General features: G+C 41.6%; 1 protein-coding gene across 1 annotated transcript in view; it reads right to left on the bottom strand.

The window, feature by feature from the left end:
* Positions 1-17,650, bottom strand: part of ALX1 (ALX homeobox 1) — a 76,421-nt gene extending 58,771 nt beyond the window's left edge. The window contains exons 1-2 of the mRNA XM_085650687.1: positions 17,305-17,650; positions 6,347-6,651 (exon numbers count right to left, since the gene is read on the bottom strand). Of these exons, the coding sequence (XP_085506813.1) occupies positions 6,347-6,651; positions 17,305-17,521 (522 nt within the window). The 5' untranslated portion in view covers positions 17,522-17,650. The remainder of the gene's footprint in view (positions 1-6,346; positions 6,652-17,304) is intronic.
* Between the last annotated feature and the right edge of the window lie 693 nt (positions 17,651-18,343).

Below are 18,343 nucleotides of genomic sequence, written 5' to 3'. Positions count from 1 at the left end.
GAATCAAAGAAAGAAAAAGCACTCAATGAAACACCAAAATGATAGGTGAATGATAATATAACTATAACACACAGAGCTCTTAATTTATATTGTATTTATAAAGTATCAGCCATTTGTATTTGGAATTCATCATGTACTACACACATTTCTTTCCCACAACCGATACATTATTTCTGCTGATTATAGTATGTGTACATGCAACTTTTTGATCTTTCAGGTGGCAGGTGATCCTTGAAAATGGATGCAGCGCGCGCAACAACATTCGTTTTATTTATTGTTTTCGTAACTTACCTGAAATCGGCCGTATGTCGCATTTTACAACTCCCCACCCTGCCCCTCCCCCGCCCCGCTAACACGCCCTTTACGGGCCGTGGCTGCCTCGAGTATTGATGTTTCTAGGTAAATTTAATACTTTAATTTGTAACTGAATTTGATTAATGTTTGACATAAAATTGATAATTAAAAAGGCCGTGTGTAATTTGAAGTAAGTTAATGGAAAAATAAAATATGGATTTTGAGCAGCATTTTAAAATTGATAATTTGAGCTTCAGAGTACTAAGCTACCCAGCAATAAAGGGAACCTCCTATTAAAAAATAAGGACGATTATATTTTTAGCTATACTTCATACTGATATGTTTTATAGTAGATGCACGGACATCAACAGAAGAATGCAGGCAAAACAAGTATTTCTCACAGGGCCTCTTGCATGTTTTTAACATTAAATGTAGCATTTTTTTTGCGTTTTGGAAGGTGAGAATGATATTTGCACTGCATGTAGCAAAGACTTAATTCACACTGAAATTCAGGGTCCAACAAGTCTCATGGTGTGCCTATTGTTGGATGTACTCACTCTATATTAACCAAAACCACCGAGGGGGCAGAGATGGTCTCCTAATATTTCAATGCACATGTGCATAAAATATATAAGGTGTGCATGAAATCTCTGCTACCCAGATCATCGTTTCATTGACAAATAGCTATTGTCAAGAGGACATCGCAGCATAAATTCCCGCATTATGACACCCATCTCTTAAAGAGAAAGATGCTGAAAGGATTGCATGCTACAGAGCTTAACTTGAGCTGGTGGTTGCTGGTGGAGTCCACGGCAATCATTTTTGGGGAACGGCACTTATTTTTCTGCATCAGACATTTACGGAGAGGAAGAGAGGGAAAAGCAAACAAAACGGAAAGAAGAAGGAAGAAGAAGACTGAAAAATCATCACAAACTTAGAAAGTAGGAACTTGCAAGAGTGAGATAAAGAGGCAGGGAGTGTCTGGTGGTGAATTAAAGAGTCACAAGTTGGAATAAAGACTTCTGAGCAGAGCTTTGTGCTCTGGCACTCAGTCTTTTACAAATAAAGCACTGGTATGCTATGTGCAGTGCTTAATGTGCAATTTTGTAAGATACAAGGACAACTCAAGAAGTGCTTCAACATAAACCACTTCCTCCACGGCAAATATTAGCACCAGTGCCATAAAAAGGGTTGTCCCAACAACAGCTTTTGAATATATATTCAAACAATACTGCCCCACTCCCATGCTTTGTAGGTTTGGAGGTGTGCCATAACTGAGTAAAGCGATTACATAGCAACTCTTTGTGAAGAATTTACCACTGCAAACAGAAATTGGTGTATGGGACGTGGCCGTTTCAACAACGAAAAATAAGTCAATCTTACCATGACGGTATATCACAATGTCTTTTATTGTTTTATGCGAAAATGATGGCTTTAGAGTAATATGGCATTAATGGAGGTAAAAAGGTATGTGTTTGCCACTTATAGCTCTTTTAATGTAGTAGTGTTTTTTCCAAACCGTTAATTTATAAGAATACCCGTCAATTATTTTCCTTAAAGTCGCAGACATTATAGTTTGAGGTTTGCATTTCAACTAAAGGAAAGCACATGTTTTTCCGTATTACACATTAAATTAAAAATACATAGCGGGTCGTGTAACGTCATCTCATGCTTCAGGTGCCAATTTAACCCACTCAGCCTCTGGTCCTATGGTTTATTATCACCTTGTGGTATTATAGGATCAGATCACAGAGTTGTCTCTGATGCTTCATCAGCATGTACTACAGGGGCAGCACAGAGTGTTTCTGCTACGTGAAAAGATGCAGTATCTGTCAAGCTATAGTTGTGTAAAGGTATACATTTAGTTAAGTGAACTGTTAATGTTATATTTTTCTAACAGTATTTTTCGCTACCGCTTTGTAATGCCACATATTGGTGTGACACTATTAAGACGTTTATACCACAAAGGTGTGTCCCCCAAAACAAACAGATTTAACATGCTTTATATGGCTACGAGGGGGCATAATCTAATAAAGTAAATAGGAATAGGAATTCCTAGTAGATGAAGGAAGCAGAACTACAAGAGCGTGTATATATATATATATATATTTATATATATATATATATATATAGACAGACCGACAGACAGACAGACAGACAGACAGACAGACAGACAGACAGATAGATAGATAGATAGATAGATAGATAGATAGATAGATAGATAGATAGATAGATAGATAGATAGATAGATAGATAGATATTACTGGTTGCAGAGCAGTGTGGTCTTGGAAATGTATTTAAAGGCGAACTCTGTTGAATTTTGCTATGGGCATACCGTTAGTTTAAGGAATTTAAAAGTCAAAGAACAATACAACCTTAAACTAACATGCTCATCTTTACTAATATTACACTTGACACCAGAAAACACCTCTTAGGCAAGCAAGTTATGATCCCAGATGCTACATCAGAAATCCTCACATAAAAAAAGCTAATGAATGTACTCTGAACCGATTGATTCGGCATTCACTCCAGAGTTCTCCAGTGTGTGTGTGTGTGTGTGAGGGTGTGTGTGTACGAATGTGAAGATCTCTAGCACAGTGAATGATACACACACACCGAGTGACGATTTATGATGTGTTATTCCATCTTTCTAAAGTACAATTGATGTAACTGATGGCACTAGCGAAGTGTTTCATTTTACCATGTGTAATGTCAAAGGGAACTAAACTGTAGCCGCTAGGTAACTTTATTCGCACATCTCTTGACTGCCTCGGCAATATTGTGCAAATGTAAATGGATTCCTGGGATCACATTTTAGAGAAAAATTAACTGTCACAAACCATGTGGATAAAACCGCCTGCATGTAGTTTCACACCCTGGAATCACACGCAAAAATATTCCTATGAACGACAGGAATTGAGTCGCTTTCCAGGGTGGAAAACAAAAGGCAACACTCCCAAATTTAATAGCGGTGAAATATATGGGGAGAAAACAAGTTAAATGTACAAATGTATATTTTACCACTGATATGAAAATTTGCATGAGTATATCTTGCCATTGAGACTTCTCCTGAAAATTTATGACTGTTGTGGTTTTCCCAGGAGTGGATCTTGAACTCCTTCTGAATCCAATTAATGTCGAAAATTACCTCCAAATCGGCTCCATGTAATTCAATGGCAGCAGACTTGCAACTCTTTGAAGACTGCCTCTCTGAACTAGACTCTATGAGTGTAAATCTGTCATTGCATCCCGATACCGCTCAAACATTACCTTATAGGAACATGCTTTGAAAATTTCTAGAGCGCCTGTTAATTAATTCATTTTCAGATAACAGCCAGGTCAATGTTCAAGCCAAAATTGCTAAAATATGTTTAACATCATTATCATGTGGAAATATCTGATTTAAAACCAGGCACACAGATTCACCACTGAACCTACCTCCACTTGCTCTCATGAATATCTCTTCACATAACTTCACGTTTATATTTTAAAAGTTTTAATTAATGTAACTTAAGGACTTTGGGCTGAGACCAATGAAAGCACAAATACAGAAAGTCAAGAGTTATTTTACAACAGTCTACACTGATGCTATCAAATGCGAACCGAGAGGAATTCTTCTATGTTCTGCACTGTGAATATTTCACATTGTACAAAAGGGTAATGTGGTGTGTATGGCTGACCACTAAATATACTCCACGTGCATAACTGATGATATGATAAGTATACTCAAATCAGTATAATGTGTGTGACAGAATCTACGCGCAGCCCACTGGTGGAGATCCAAGAGCAGTGGGTTGCTATTGTTTCATGCAGACAAACATAACCCAGCAAGTCGGCTGGACTCCTGCTTGCGTCAGACGGATTTGCTTATGGTGGGATTTCGCTCATAAAGGACTGTAGTGTGGGAGAAAAGTGGTGGAATGTGGCACACTAAAATGTTTCATCAGGTAGCTAGCCTGCAAAGATGTGAGTATTCTCACCACAAATGTTGATTTTTTTTTTCCTGTAGAATACTCTAGACTCTCTCAATGATGGTTCTCCCAACCATTGGAATGTGACATCTTCTACAAAGCCACAGCCGGTTCTATTAAATTTTCATTAAGCAACAATCGATCAAGATGCTCAAGTTATTTAAGGATTCATTTTCGGTGACATGCTGATATGACAAGTTTAGGGTTGATGGTGGCATTCCGGACACGCCTGGGTTGGCAGCCAGAAAATATAAGTGAACTGTCTCAAAGTCAAACATTTATGGGTTTTCACAGAGTAATTTGCAGGCAGTTCTCCACCTAGGAATCACTTATAATTTGCCTCTGCTAAAGGCAGAAGTAAGTGGCTTTCCATAATTGGGGTGTAGAGAAAAGACACTATAAAAGGCACTATATTTAATGAGTATAGAGGGGCTGGTTTATTCCGCGAACAGAAATATTTTGCCTGTGGTGAAATAAAGTTAAACAAATAAAGCCAGGGCTCTTTGTATTTGACTTCCAGAAGGCAACATTCACTCCGGGGCCATAGCTACCAGTGGTGAAGAAGGGGCAAAGGCACTAGCACCCAGGAATGTAAGGGGTCTTAGGCCTCCAAAGTATTAATGTTTTTTACTACTCAGCAAGAGGATATGGAACCCATCCAGTTTCTATGCTCGCATGAGAGCCCATTTCATCTTTTCTCCAGTAGAGATTCATATACAAAGTCCAAGTTAACTTAAGGATTATTCTTTCAATGTAAGATATTTTACAGTGGACAAACTCTTTGAAACCATCCTGTACTTTGCCTGTGCGTTATCTATTTACACAGTTATGCTTGCATTTCATTTGTGCTGTATTTAATAGGGCAGTTTTACTGTGTGCATATCAAAGTTTCAAAACTAGTAGGTGAGTGGTGTATCCTCACAATGTAACAATATCAATATTTCCTTTGTTAGCAAACAGAAAAACTGTGACACAATAAAAGGAATGTGTTATGTAGCATGCACTTCATAATGGGTGATTTCTTTCCAGTAAGGACGATTGTGATTCTGATATGGAAATCCCTAAATCCAAACGTCCACCACATTGCATGCGGTTTCACAATACAATTGCTTTTGCAATCAAGGAATTCACTGTTTGGCAATAAGATATGATTTTTTTAATGAACCAATTTAGTTCTACCGCAAAGTAATCATTTTTCTATGAATAGATTCACTTTTCACAAATTGTGTAACTAATCTATTTGTATCTGAGACTAATACGTTTCTACAATTTTCCTGAAATATATTTTTGGTGGAAAAATGGAAGTTGATTTGCGTTTTGGGGCATTTACAAGTTTTTGGGGGAAAACTTGATTTGCTGGTTAGGAAATAAAAACCATGCAGACAATTATGAACAATGAAATTCTATTATGCTTTCTAAGCATATCTTCAATATTAAGAAAGCTGAGTTCTGCTTCCAAATATTCCTTGGATGGATGTACATCTGCTGGCGAGTACTGTAAAAGATTGTTGATGTTGGATTGTGAAATTTTCTTTGAACTTTAATACATTTTGGTGAATTTTTATGTCTATGTAAAGACAATGGACAAAGGAAGGAATGAAGAATGTGATTGACGTTGATCAGAAATATAAGATCATAGTTAGAGGGTGAGACAAGAGAGCGTATGGGCCACATTACAAAACATATTTGTGTCTGTGTTTTTAATGTCCCAGCTGTAAAAGCTGAAAATGTAATTCTATTTTGTCAGCAGTAAATTGCACGGTGCTCTATGTCAGAACATTACTGCCCTTAAACATTGCATTTTACATTGTAGCCAGTGATAGTTCAATAAATAACATTCTGCACAACAAAACCAAATATCGCTGGCTCTTAAATCTGACAAATTCTCATACCACAGATAAAAACAGGGTATGCCATATCTCAGTCTGGGTTTAGAGAAACAAGAAAGCAGTTACAATAAATTGTAATCATTGGTGTGAAACACAGGAAGAAAGGGAGAACTAAGAGACGAAGATAGGGAGTAAAAGAGAGGTACGTTTGCTCTTGTTTACATGGTTGCATATAAAGCCCTTCTCTCTCACCTGGACTCTGGCCTCCGTGAGTTCCGTCCTCAGCGCCAGCTGCTCCCGGACGTACACATCGGGGTAGTGGGTCTTCTGAAAGACCTTTTCCAGCTCTTCCAGCTGCAGGCTGGTGAAGGTGGTGCGGTGCCGTCTCTTCTTGCTGCTGGAGACGTTGCTGTCGCACTTGTCTCCCAGCTCCTCCAGGTCGCCCTTCTCCTGTAAGCCTTTCACGGGAGAGCCCCTCATGGTGCAACAGTTCTCCAATGGCCGGCCCAGCTCGGTGTGCAGGGGCGGGCCTTCCGCTTTGGCAATACCATAGTTCACTGTAAGGAGAGGGGGGGGAAGACACGTTTTGACTGTGAACTCCACACTTTTTTCACTGTATGGCCTAATTCAAAAGTGATTACCACTGAGTATAGCTGACAAAATCTATGTTAACTCCTACACAAACTTCAGAATGGGTGAAGGTACTGAAATGTATATTTCGAAAAGAATATTTGAGTGAGTGACATCATAATATTTTTGGAATGGGTAAAGCATCCTGTACTGCAAAGCGCAGATGTGAAAGGCATTTGCCTTCACACTAAGAACATTTAAACAAACCCTGGGTCTGCTTTGTTCTTTTCCAATATAAACACACCCCTGACAAGCAGAACCTTAACAAAAATACAGTCTGACTGAATGAAATCCGTGTAGATATTTAAAAGCAACAAAAGGTTATGCAGGAACTGGAAGGAAACCAAAGGCTGAAGTAAAAAAAAGGCACTTCAATGTATCCAGTTTTGAGCAAGTATAGATGCGTTCTCCCTTATGCTTGGCCCTTCATGCTAAGAGTTTGGACAGGATGGATGGATGGATGGATGGATGGATGGATGGATGGATGGATGGATGGATGGATGGATGGATGGATGGATGGATGGATGGATGGATGGATGGATGGATGGATGGATGGATGGATGGATGGATGGATGGATGGATGGATGGATCGATCTTGACAAAGTAATGACTGGCTTGGGCTGTGATTGCGGTGGCTTGGGCTGTGATTGCGGTTGTCAGTCAGTGGCTGCACCCATTTATGTGGATCATATTTTGGCAATTTCTTTGTCAACAAATATCAATTGAATGTGTGACAGTTCCGGTGATGCCGCTGCGCCCCAACCCAATAGGAGAGTCTAGTGCCTCATGGGTGTAACCCACTACAAACATGTACCCTTTCTCACTAAACTCCTAACTTTCTGCCCAATTTGGTGTAATTCGGTTCAGCTGTTTTCCTGTATCAAAGATCAAACTTTCCTATCAGAATTAACATGGAAAATAAATGTTTTGCCCAACCCCTTTTTTTCTTGCGGTGCCTTGGCCAAAACGCGTCTTGTTCGCTAAAGTTCTGGAATAAGAACTCGGTGGTTGAGTAACTGACATCCTGTGTTGTGTCAGTGCCTGTCCTTATTTATGGACGGGTTTTGGCTGGAATATATATATATCAGCCGCGGCCCGTGGAGGGAGTTCAGTGGGGCGGTAAGGCGGGGCGGGGGAGGGGCAGGGTGGGGGGTTCTAAAAACCGGAATATGGATAATTACAGGTAAGTAAACAATTAAATAAATAAAACGAATTTCGTAGCGAGTGCTGCATCGCATTTTGCGATGCAGCGCGCGCTACGAAATATAGGAAGAAATATAGCAATATAGGAAGAAATATAAAGGAAACAGGAGGGCTGCAAAGAAGTTCAGGAGCACAGAGAAACGAGAAGAGAATATATAGTACATAATGAGAGGGGAGTGTGGATAGAACGTGACAGAGCGAGGACGGCAGAGACAGCGAGAGACAGAATTAAAGGTGTACAGTCAGCGTTTCATCTGCATTCATTCCATTAGGGATTTTGGAATTATACAGAATGATGTAGCGGGATTCCAATCTCCTAAGTGCATGTTGTCTATTGCCGCCCCTCGGGTTTTTGGGGATGCTATCTACCACACAGAAGTGGAGATCTTCTGCATTGCCTTTGTGGAATGCATTAATGTGTCTAGCAATGGGATACGTAGGGTCATTGTGTGTAATCGCTCTAAGGTGTTGCAAAATACGCACATGCACCGGGTGGATGGTGCTACCCACATACTTTTTTTCACATGTGCAAGTTAAAACGTATACAGCAAAGTCCATTTTGCATGTGAAATGCCCTCTGATGACATAGGTGGATTGTCATATATATATATGTGTGTGTGTGTGCAAAATACAGATTTTATCATCATGAGAGCCCCCTAACCACCTTTGAGAGCTTTACCACTGTCAGTGTCACTGCAATAATATGTCCAAATTATCTAAATTATGTGGCAACATTGTCTAAATTATGCAAACAAAAAGCTAAATTAAGCGGCACATTTGCTGGCATTGTTATTTTCATCCTTGTGAAACAAAAACAATTTTTTTGTGAAATCAGCAAATTTTGGGGCAAATATCATAAATCTATAATTATGTGGTAGAGTTAGCCACCATAAAATCACATAAAACCCATGAAACTCTCCATTGTTTTATCAGCTATTTATTAAAGAACTATAAAACCTAAATGGTCTAATTCCAATCAGTGCCAACTGTTAGCTATGTGTTAAAGATAACAGCTCTTTCAAGGTAACTACTCCAAAATAAACACATACTTTAATAATTTAAAAAATGGGAAGCACAAGTAATATAGTCCTATAATGCCAACTTGGGGTTCTGGTGATATTTAAAAACCACTCGGCCTTTGACCTCGTGATTTATGATATTAGCAACCTCTTGATTTTCACTGGTTTCTAATTATATTTGACATAAATAGGTATTGATTTTAAAAAATCGCTTTCTTGAGAAAAGAAAGGTATTTTACAGTCCATTTCACAAAGCATTTTTGTGCACCTTAGTTTGGATCGCGTTGATCAAAATGATCACTTGACGGACTCCCCAAGCTGACTCACAGAATCAGAAGTGGATGAATGTATGTCTGTCAAGAAGACTTACAAATACAGAAAATTCAGTAGTGTGGCGGGATTGCTGCTCGAGCGTGTTTGAGATTAGTTATGTGATTCTGGGTCTACCTTGGTTGGATAACCTGAAAATGTGAGAGAAGGTCATGTGTTTGATCCTAATCACAGATTACCCAGATGGTGTTCCAAGATAGATAGATAGATAGATAGATAGATAGATAGATAGATAGATAGATAGATAGATAGATAGATAGATAGATAGATAGATAGATAGATAGATAGATAGATAGATAGATAGATAGATAGATAGATAGATAGATGGATTTCACAAGGTGTGCCTGTGTGGATCAGACCTGACAACTCACATAGTACCACTTTGTGAGAAACGATATCGGACCCCTTTACGTGGTCCCCCGGTGAACACCCGATGTCACAGAGTGGCACAAAAGATGAGTTGCAAACCACTTCACAGAATGGGTGCCCATCTTGTGCTTCATGCTCTGCACAGCCGATGTCCATTATGGGATGTGAAACAGCCCCAAGGCATCAGTGGCAGAGTTAGAAGCTTTTTTTTCCTCGTGAAGGGTTGGGAGCGAGGTAAAAATGCCTCAAGCAGTACTCGACACAAAGCCACGCCCTTACCAAGGCCCCATTCTCTTCATTAAAACATTTTTTTTAAAGTTGGCGAGTCTGGTGTATGTGCACACAAGTCGTAATTTAGAGGTAGGTAGGGGTAGAAATTGCTACCTCTATTTTTCTTGTTAAAGACCCTGCAGCCTCTTTTGCCCCCATTACATTAACCCAACGTCACTAGCGACTCTTTACAAGCTAGTCTTTACCATTCGCTAATTTTAGAGGATGATGGTTTGAGCTTGTGATCACTCAGTATTTAATAAGATTCTGCTGCCTCAGGTCACAATGGGCCATCATCAAGCTCAAATTTCGCCAATGAGCTTAAGTGTTACACTACAACTACTATAGCTTGTATCTCTTTGAGAGACAGCCTAACACCTTCTTGAAGTTACAGGGGAGGCTGATTACCAGAAAAAATATATGCATCATTAATGCTTAGACTTATGCTTAAGCAAAACACAGATGTATGCATTTTTCCTGATTAACAAAAGCCAGAAGTGTACTTCAGGCAAATTTTCCATGGGTGGAACTGTCCTCGAGTAGCACACCTGTGTACGTGATTCCTATGCATATCCAGGTCCTCCACATAGTTTCCTACATATACCAAATACTTCCTTTTAAAAAAAAGAAATCTGTGTTATTCTGCTTTATGTGTGTTAAAGAACATCATAACTTTTCTGTTGAAACGTCCCTGGGAAAATTCGCCGACCAGAGACATACAGGTGAAAACTGCTGTGTCCTCGAAGGCCACAGTACATGCTTACTGCAGGCATGCCGACAGTGCATCGGTAAATACAATGTGGTGCAAACACGCACATACCTTTCTCAGATCTCTTATTTTTACAGAACCAAACTCATTACATATTTTAAACTTTTCTGCTCAGATTCCTTCACCCTTGCCACAGTAGTACATCTTTTAAACATTGCTGCTTAGATCCCTTCACCCTTGCCTTTATCCAGACCCATCGTTTGTGAATTCAATAAAAAGTCATAGGGTACAAATAGATGGTAAAGAAAGTTACGCTGGTCATTGTGCTCAAACACTGCTTAAGAATATTGCCTTAGATATTTCCACTCGTTAAGTGGTGGTAGTTGGTGTTCTAGTCAATGCCATTCCCGGCTTTGACATGTTTTGTGTGGGAACCTGTCTGGGTACACACTTAGCGTCCTTACTATGTATAAATTGCAATCAGTTGTATGGTTTGTGCCTGCAGAAAAGAGATTTTGCCACTTCCTGCGCAAAAGCTTTACCCTGCTTGAACATGTGTGGGATAACCTTCAAACTCTGGTACATGAGGTAAGGAGCCCACATGGGATGAGGTCCCACCATCTCACTATGTCTGTAGGGCAGAATTATCCCATATGTCTGCTTACTTTGGGCCCTATCTGTGGTTTGACTTTCAAAACATCCCTCTAATATTCTCTTGTTCAAGATCTGTATTAAGCACAGCATTCCTAGCGGCTGGAACTTGCCTCTGCCCGCTTTCCACCAATCCCCGTCCTCACACACAGTAAGTTCGAGGGGCTCCTTCCCAAGCGCCTTACAAGGTGAAGCCTAAATCAGCCCCTTTCTTCAAGACTCGCACTGCTGGCACGCTGATACCCGTAAAGGCATAGCGAGCATTCTCAGCACAGCTTCCAAAAGAGCACAAACGTGCCTCAAGGGGGTCACTTTCCTGCCAGTGGGTTTCGCAAATACATATTTAAAGGGGTCTTAACGTGCAGTTTCCTGTAAGGCTTACTTTCTTTTCTCTTTTTTTGCTTAGCAAAGTTTATTGTTTTAGTCCTCAGACATAAGGACATTATATCCTGAACTTTGCTGTTCAATAATGAGGGACTCGTTGAATGTCTCTTCCTCCTGCACACAGCGCTCTGACGTGCGCCTGGAGGCGCTCTACAGGACACATATTCACTATAAATGTTTTAGGAGTCAAGAGAGTGCACCTTTGTCGTGTTGCAGATGCGGTCATGAGAACACCAGCAACTCGTTGCCCAAAGACCCCACTCAAAAATTCACTCTATTATACTTATCATTGCCTGTGCCTTGCTCCAGTTCCACACTGTCTACACGGGTACATATGTCACTCTACTTTATTTTGTGATCTATATTTTTACTGCCAGGCTGTTTTCCTTTGTTGTCGCATTTTTACTGTCCCGGCGATGCTTTTTTTTTTTTAACCATGTGCATTTTTTTAGGCACCGAGGTCTTAACATAAACACTCCACTTATTCTTTCAGCTGTTCCATGCTTGCCTGCATGGTGAGTCAGATGCCCCTGGGCAGACGAGATGGCCTTTGCCCAGCTAGTGTCTGCTCTGGCTGTACTGTCTGCGTTGCTGTCACTATTCCTTCTCTATGCGCAGTGGCGCCAATGCGTGGCACAAATACACCTCCATGGCGGCAGCACTGATGGAACACACATACCAACTGCAACACTGAATCTCTGCTCCTGGACGCCAACAAACCTTTCTACTTCGCGTCCGCAAACACTAATTCAACGAAGATGGAGTTCAGCGTGTTGGCCTTGTGGTCAAAACAGATGCCAAATGTTCACAATTGTGTAGAGAATAACCTTGAGTCTGAATATGGGCATTGTTTTTATTTCACAATTTCATTTTGCGATGCAGCGTGCGCTACGAAATTCGTTTTATTTATTTAATTGTTTACTTACTTGCAATTATCCATATTCCGGTTTTTAGACCCCCCCCACCCTGCCCCTCCCCCGCCCCGTCTTACCGCCCCACGGAAATCCCTCCACGGGCCGCGGCTGGCCTAAGGGCAGAAGATGGGTCAGCATTGGTGTCAACCAATCAGATTTACGTCTTTGAAGACACTGAGGGGCTTATTTATGAGAGCCCTGCGTCACTTTTGCACCACGTAAAGTGGCTCATGCGTGACGCAGGGCTCTCATAAAGAGTTTTGAATCCACGCAATGCCACCCTGCGTGGCTTTGAGTGGCCTCATAAATCATGAGTAAGACAACATGGCACAAATTGCTGCATCGCCTTACTTTGCACCCGGGAGGCGTTCATTGGACATTGCGGTGGGTATTACCACATAATACCCATGGAACTTTACACTGCCCTAGATATACAAAGTGATGTAAACCTGGGGAAGCACCAAATCCGTACGCCTCCTGAGGTGAGGCGCAACGCAGAGAAAAATGTTAATTTCGCCTCAATTTCTCCTCTTTCCGTGTGTTACATTCTGCAGCACACATAGAAAAAGGAAAACGACTCTTTGGATTGTTTTTCTGTTGGAAGGGACCCCTTCCTGCACAAAATCAATCCTGCATGCAACGGAGGCACCCTTGCACAATGGTTCCAGGGTGACTAGGTTGGCTCTAGGCTTCCAAAACGGCGCCAGCACAGGCAGAAAGGGAAGGAATGCACCATATTGCTTAGATACGGTGCATTCCTGCCCTTTCACTTTGGCCTAGGGCAGCACAGCGAGGTGATGCTGCACTGCCCTTTGCCCAAATGCCGTAAATTAGGCCCTGTGTATCTGGGTGCAGGCAAAAGAGCTGTATTCAAACAATGCAGTGCACTAATATCTCCAATCATTAGTGCAGCACTGTAAACATGTAACTACTTCCATCGTGCAGGAAGTACAAATATTTAGAGATGGCTTTTATTTTAAGAAAAAACATGAGATGATGCATCACTTCAAACAATAAATGATTTTATTATTTTATTTAAGTCTTTCAGTACATTCTACTGGCAGGACAGATATATATATATATATATATATATATATATATACACATATATCTGTCTATATATTTTTTATATGTGTGTATGTATGTATATCTACATATATATCTATATATATATTTATCTATATGTATATATATATATATTTATCTCGAAGAAAACGCCTTTTCCCTCCGCATGAAAGCGAAATCAGCACTCTGTAGGTTTTATAAATATATATATATATATATATATATATATATATAGATAGATAGATAGATAGATAGATAGATAGATAGATAGATAGATAGATAGATAGATAGATAGATAGATAGATAGATATATATAGGCAGACTGACATATTGATGCATAGTCTGAAAACCAGAGACATACAAATAGTCACATAGACAACAGACACACGGATTACATGATCAGGTGATGCTATTTCAGATCCTGCAATGGTTGTAAAATCCATATTTCACTAGAATGATGACCACGTTGGATGTAAAACCAAAAACAAGTATGTATAAAAACGTAAATATTTGCAATACTTATTTTTAAAAAAGGTGTAACGCATGTGTTTGGCTACTGATAACATTTAATAAGGTCGTGCGCACGAATTCTGAGACTTTCAACATACTAAAAACCTAATTAGTGTTCAAAATGTAAAAATGAAAGCGAAAAAACAGCTGCCACACACATTGCGACCCGTGATGCCATCTCGAAGTTCTGGCGGCTCTCATCAATTGACATCTAGTTTGGCTGTTATTTTAGTTCATAATTTAAGAGAATTTTATTCAAACCTGTGAACTATTTTCTGTAGTGGTTGGCTATGACAGAATTCAAACAAATAACGGAGTTCAGTCAATTGGAGTCCATATTTGTTTATAAAATAATTGAATAAAGTACACATGTTTTATGTCACATGCTAACCAAAATAATATATGTCTCATGGTTTAACATTATTTGAAAATCGCAATATAAAGTAAAGGTCTAATGTTTGTGAATTCTGGAAGCAAAATCATAGATGAACCTTCCCAATAATTTCCCGACTTTAAACCCACCGCTGCAGTACAGTAATAACAACATTAAATAGAGGTAGATGCAGCTGTGCTTAGCTAGATCAATAAGTCCTTAATGTATCCATGCCCAGAGACAGACGGGTTCTACTTGATCGAGTTGGTGATAATTGGTGCCTTGGAAGTGGACGTAACTGATCCAGAGAAAATACAAATGTATTCCAGTTACATGTCCCTGATATCTAATAAAACTGTGGGTTCTGACATGCTGTCCTGCATATATGGACTAGAATTATGGGTCTGTGAATGTCTCTGCATAAATGAATAAGAGGGTAATAGTTAGAAAAAGGAGCATACATAAAATGTATATATTGTGGTAGGTGCGATTCTTTATACCGCTTTAACGGTATACCAATGCAACAGTCAAGAATATTTAAAATATACATGTTGCTATTTTTTTCATCATAACATTTGAAGAACTGCTTAATGTCTTCTGGAAGAAATAACACCGACATTAAATGGCGCATCAATCACAAATTGATAAATTAAAAGTGTTCACGTTTAAGATAAAACGGTTGTTTGTCTAATTAGTGATTTTAAAGGAGCGCACAATTCCGTGTTTAGGTTAATATTTAACACACAAGTAATGTGCGTGCACATGTTTGTTTACGGATTTTACACAGCCTTTGTTTAAGTTGATGGACAACGGAGGTGCTCACACCTTGCTAGCAGTTTATGGATTTATTTAACTGATTAAGCACCTTGGATTTGTGTGTTTGGAGACATGTAGCTCCTCTCACATCCATCTGAGAGAGAAGTCTGGGCAGCGTCTACTATGCCAGACAGCAAAGAAGCAAAGTGTCGTCAAAGGTCGGCTCCCTGTCCTGTCAAGTCCGGCTCCGTCGCCTGTGTCCATCCGCGCCATCCTCTGCTGAACCTCCGCGGCGTTCTGCTCCTGAAAATAGTTCCTGCAGTGCAAATCGGGGCCTGAAACCTCGCTTAAATCCTGACCTGCAATGAAATGCGGTGCTTGGAATCTACACTTTGCCTGACGCCACCACGGGCTGAAAAGCCACCGGTGCACAGATAGTCGGGAAAAAGTACCTTGTTTGGAAAATAGCGCCTCTGCGCTACAGTAGCCTCTGAATCAGAGCCTAGTGAACGGACACTCTGGGAACTTGGGGCAATTTATTGTGAAAGACACCAAGCTGACAAGCATATATAAAAACCAAAAACATAGTTCAAAAGGTTCTGTGGCTGAGAACAATAAAGCAGTGGTAGCCACTCTTGCGAGTTAAGCTGAGGCCACAATAGAGTGCTTGTGTGAAGGACACGGCGGCTTAACACAAAGCACGCCTTTTAGCGGCCGCCTCCAGGCTGCAAACAACATATACCCATTAGAGGTCAGTAAATTGAGCACCATTAAGTGGGTACAAGTAACATCTGTTATTTGCCGTGATTAGGGACGTCAAAACTGTTGTGTGAAGCGTTAACAAATATGTATTCATATTATTGTTATTATCCCGTTTCCATTGAGTGTAGTTTTTCTCCAGAGGCATGCTAGACCGCTTATATCTTAATAATATTAGCGCTATTTAACTGGAACCATGATAGGTAATTAAAAAGAAGAAAATACACAAATAAATACGCATGTAAAATATTAAAATACTGTCACCAAGTAGAGACAAATTAAAAGCTATTTCCAAATGTATTATTTCAGCTGTCAAAGGTTTTAAATTACCATATTTCGCAACTTTAACGTTTAGACTAGGGCTTCGTTTTAAGAAAATGTTCCGCCTAAAACACCGGATCAGGGTCGCCGGTCATTTATTTAGAATTGTTAACATCCGAATATTCCTGGTGGGATGATTAAGGAGGCCTCGCGCCTGCTGCTTCACCTCACGCTCTGACACTTCTGAATGACGTGCATTTATTTTGCCGCTGACAGAAATGACATTTGTTTGAGTGTTACACGCTCCCTGCCTCTGACTCCACGATCTGAAATAACACTTTCGGAGGTGAATGAGATGGCGGTGTTTATCAAATCTGAGCGGACTTGTAACCAAAACATCACCTCTCGACGAACGCACCGGCCGCTGATGCGAACGGAATTTCAGATGAACCGAGTGTTATAAATTAATGCGCAAAGAAGTGCCTAGTCAGCAAGCGGTGGAAAGCCGTCAAATTCACGCAAAGTCATTTTAGTACGTTCGCTTGCAAATGAGAGAGAAACTTGGGTGAGCCGAATTTTAAGGTCTAATACGGGATTTAACAGCAGTAACCAGAAAACCAATTTACAGGACGGCATAAAATGAAAATATAGCGAGGAGAGGAAAGTACACAAAACCGGAAGAGGTAAATATTGCTGTTAGGGGCCGGGAGAGAAGTTGTCATATCAGCAGCAAAACCTACAGGAATGGGCAGCGACACATGAAAATCAATGCTTCTGTGATGCACGAGGGGGTGTCCCGCCATCCTTGCACTGCCGCCGCCCCTAGGAATGGGCAGATAGTGGTATGAGCCTATATGGAGGAAGGGGAAGTAGTCTTACCTGTTGAGGGTTGTGTTTGCCGCCCCTCCACTGCCCCTGGCAGAGGTATGACCATGCAGGCAGCACACAGACCTTAGGGCGGCTGCCCCACCGCCCCTCTAGCACCCACAGCCCGGTGCTTCACTCACCTTCCTGGCACGGGGACGCCCGGTCCAGGCGCACGTGCTGCTCGGCTCTGGACAGCCCGCTGTAGGGCGGCCCGCACTTGCCCCCGGGGCCCTTGCCGCTGTAATAGGCCTCGCCGTCCAGCGTTTCCATGACGTGTTCCAGGCCGCCCGAGCCCAGGAAGAACTCGCTGCCTTTGGCCTGGTTCTTCAGGGCAAACTTCTCGCTGAGAAAATCCATAATCACTTAATGAGGCGGCCGCCGAGGGGGGTTCCGAGTTGCCGGGGAGGAGGAGACGGGGGAGGCCGGGGCTGCTGCTGTGAGGAGTCTTTTAAACGTCTCTTGTCTTAAACGGAGGGACAAGAAGGGGGCTTTATATCGTGAGGCTCCGCAGGATGGAGCTGGGACCGCCCACCCTTCTGAATATGAAGCGAGGCGGCTTAACTCCACCCAGGCTCCCCCCGAGGCCTACTAGAGCCAGAGCAGGCCCACTGCGGAGGCAGCAGCACTGCCCAGTCCAGAACAGGGCCAGCAGCACTGCCCAGCCCACTGCAGAGCCAACAGACTACCCATCGCCAGTGGAACCAGCATGGCACACCAGCCACTACAAAGCCAACAGAATAACCGGCTGTGGAGCCAGCAGCAATGTCCAGCCTATTGCAACGCAACATAGACAGCCCCAAACACTACAGAGCCAGCAGAATGTCGACCACTCTGGGGAGCAACCAACACTACGGCCCAGCTCACAGAATACCCACAAGAGCGTGGGGCCGCCCTGCAGCGTTTCTGCCCAGCACACAACAAAGCCAGGAAAATACACAACTCACTGTGGAGCCAGCAGCGTTACTGCCCAGCACACACCAGAGCCAGGAAAACACCCACCTCACTGTGGAGCTAGCAGCGTTACTGCCCAGTACACAGCAAAACCAGGAAAACACCCACCTCACTGTGGAGCTAGCAGTGTTACTGCCCACCACACAGCAAAGCCAGGAAAACACCCACCTCACTGTGGAGCCAGCAGCGTTACTGCCCAGCACACAGCAAAGTCGGGAAAACACCCAC

The sequence above is a fragment of the Triturus cristatus genome, chromosome 4_1, assembly GCF_964204655.1.
Source record: "Triturus cristatus chromosome 4_1, aTriCri1.1, whole genome shotgun sequence".
Taxonomy (NCBI): Eukaryota; Metazoa; Chordata; class Amphibia; order Caudata; family Salamandridae; genus Triturus; species Triturus cristatus.
The sequence above is the reverse complement of the archived record's forward strand: the minus strand, read 5'-3'. Positions and strand labels throughout refer to the sequence as shown.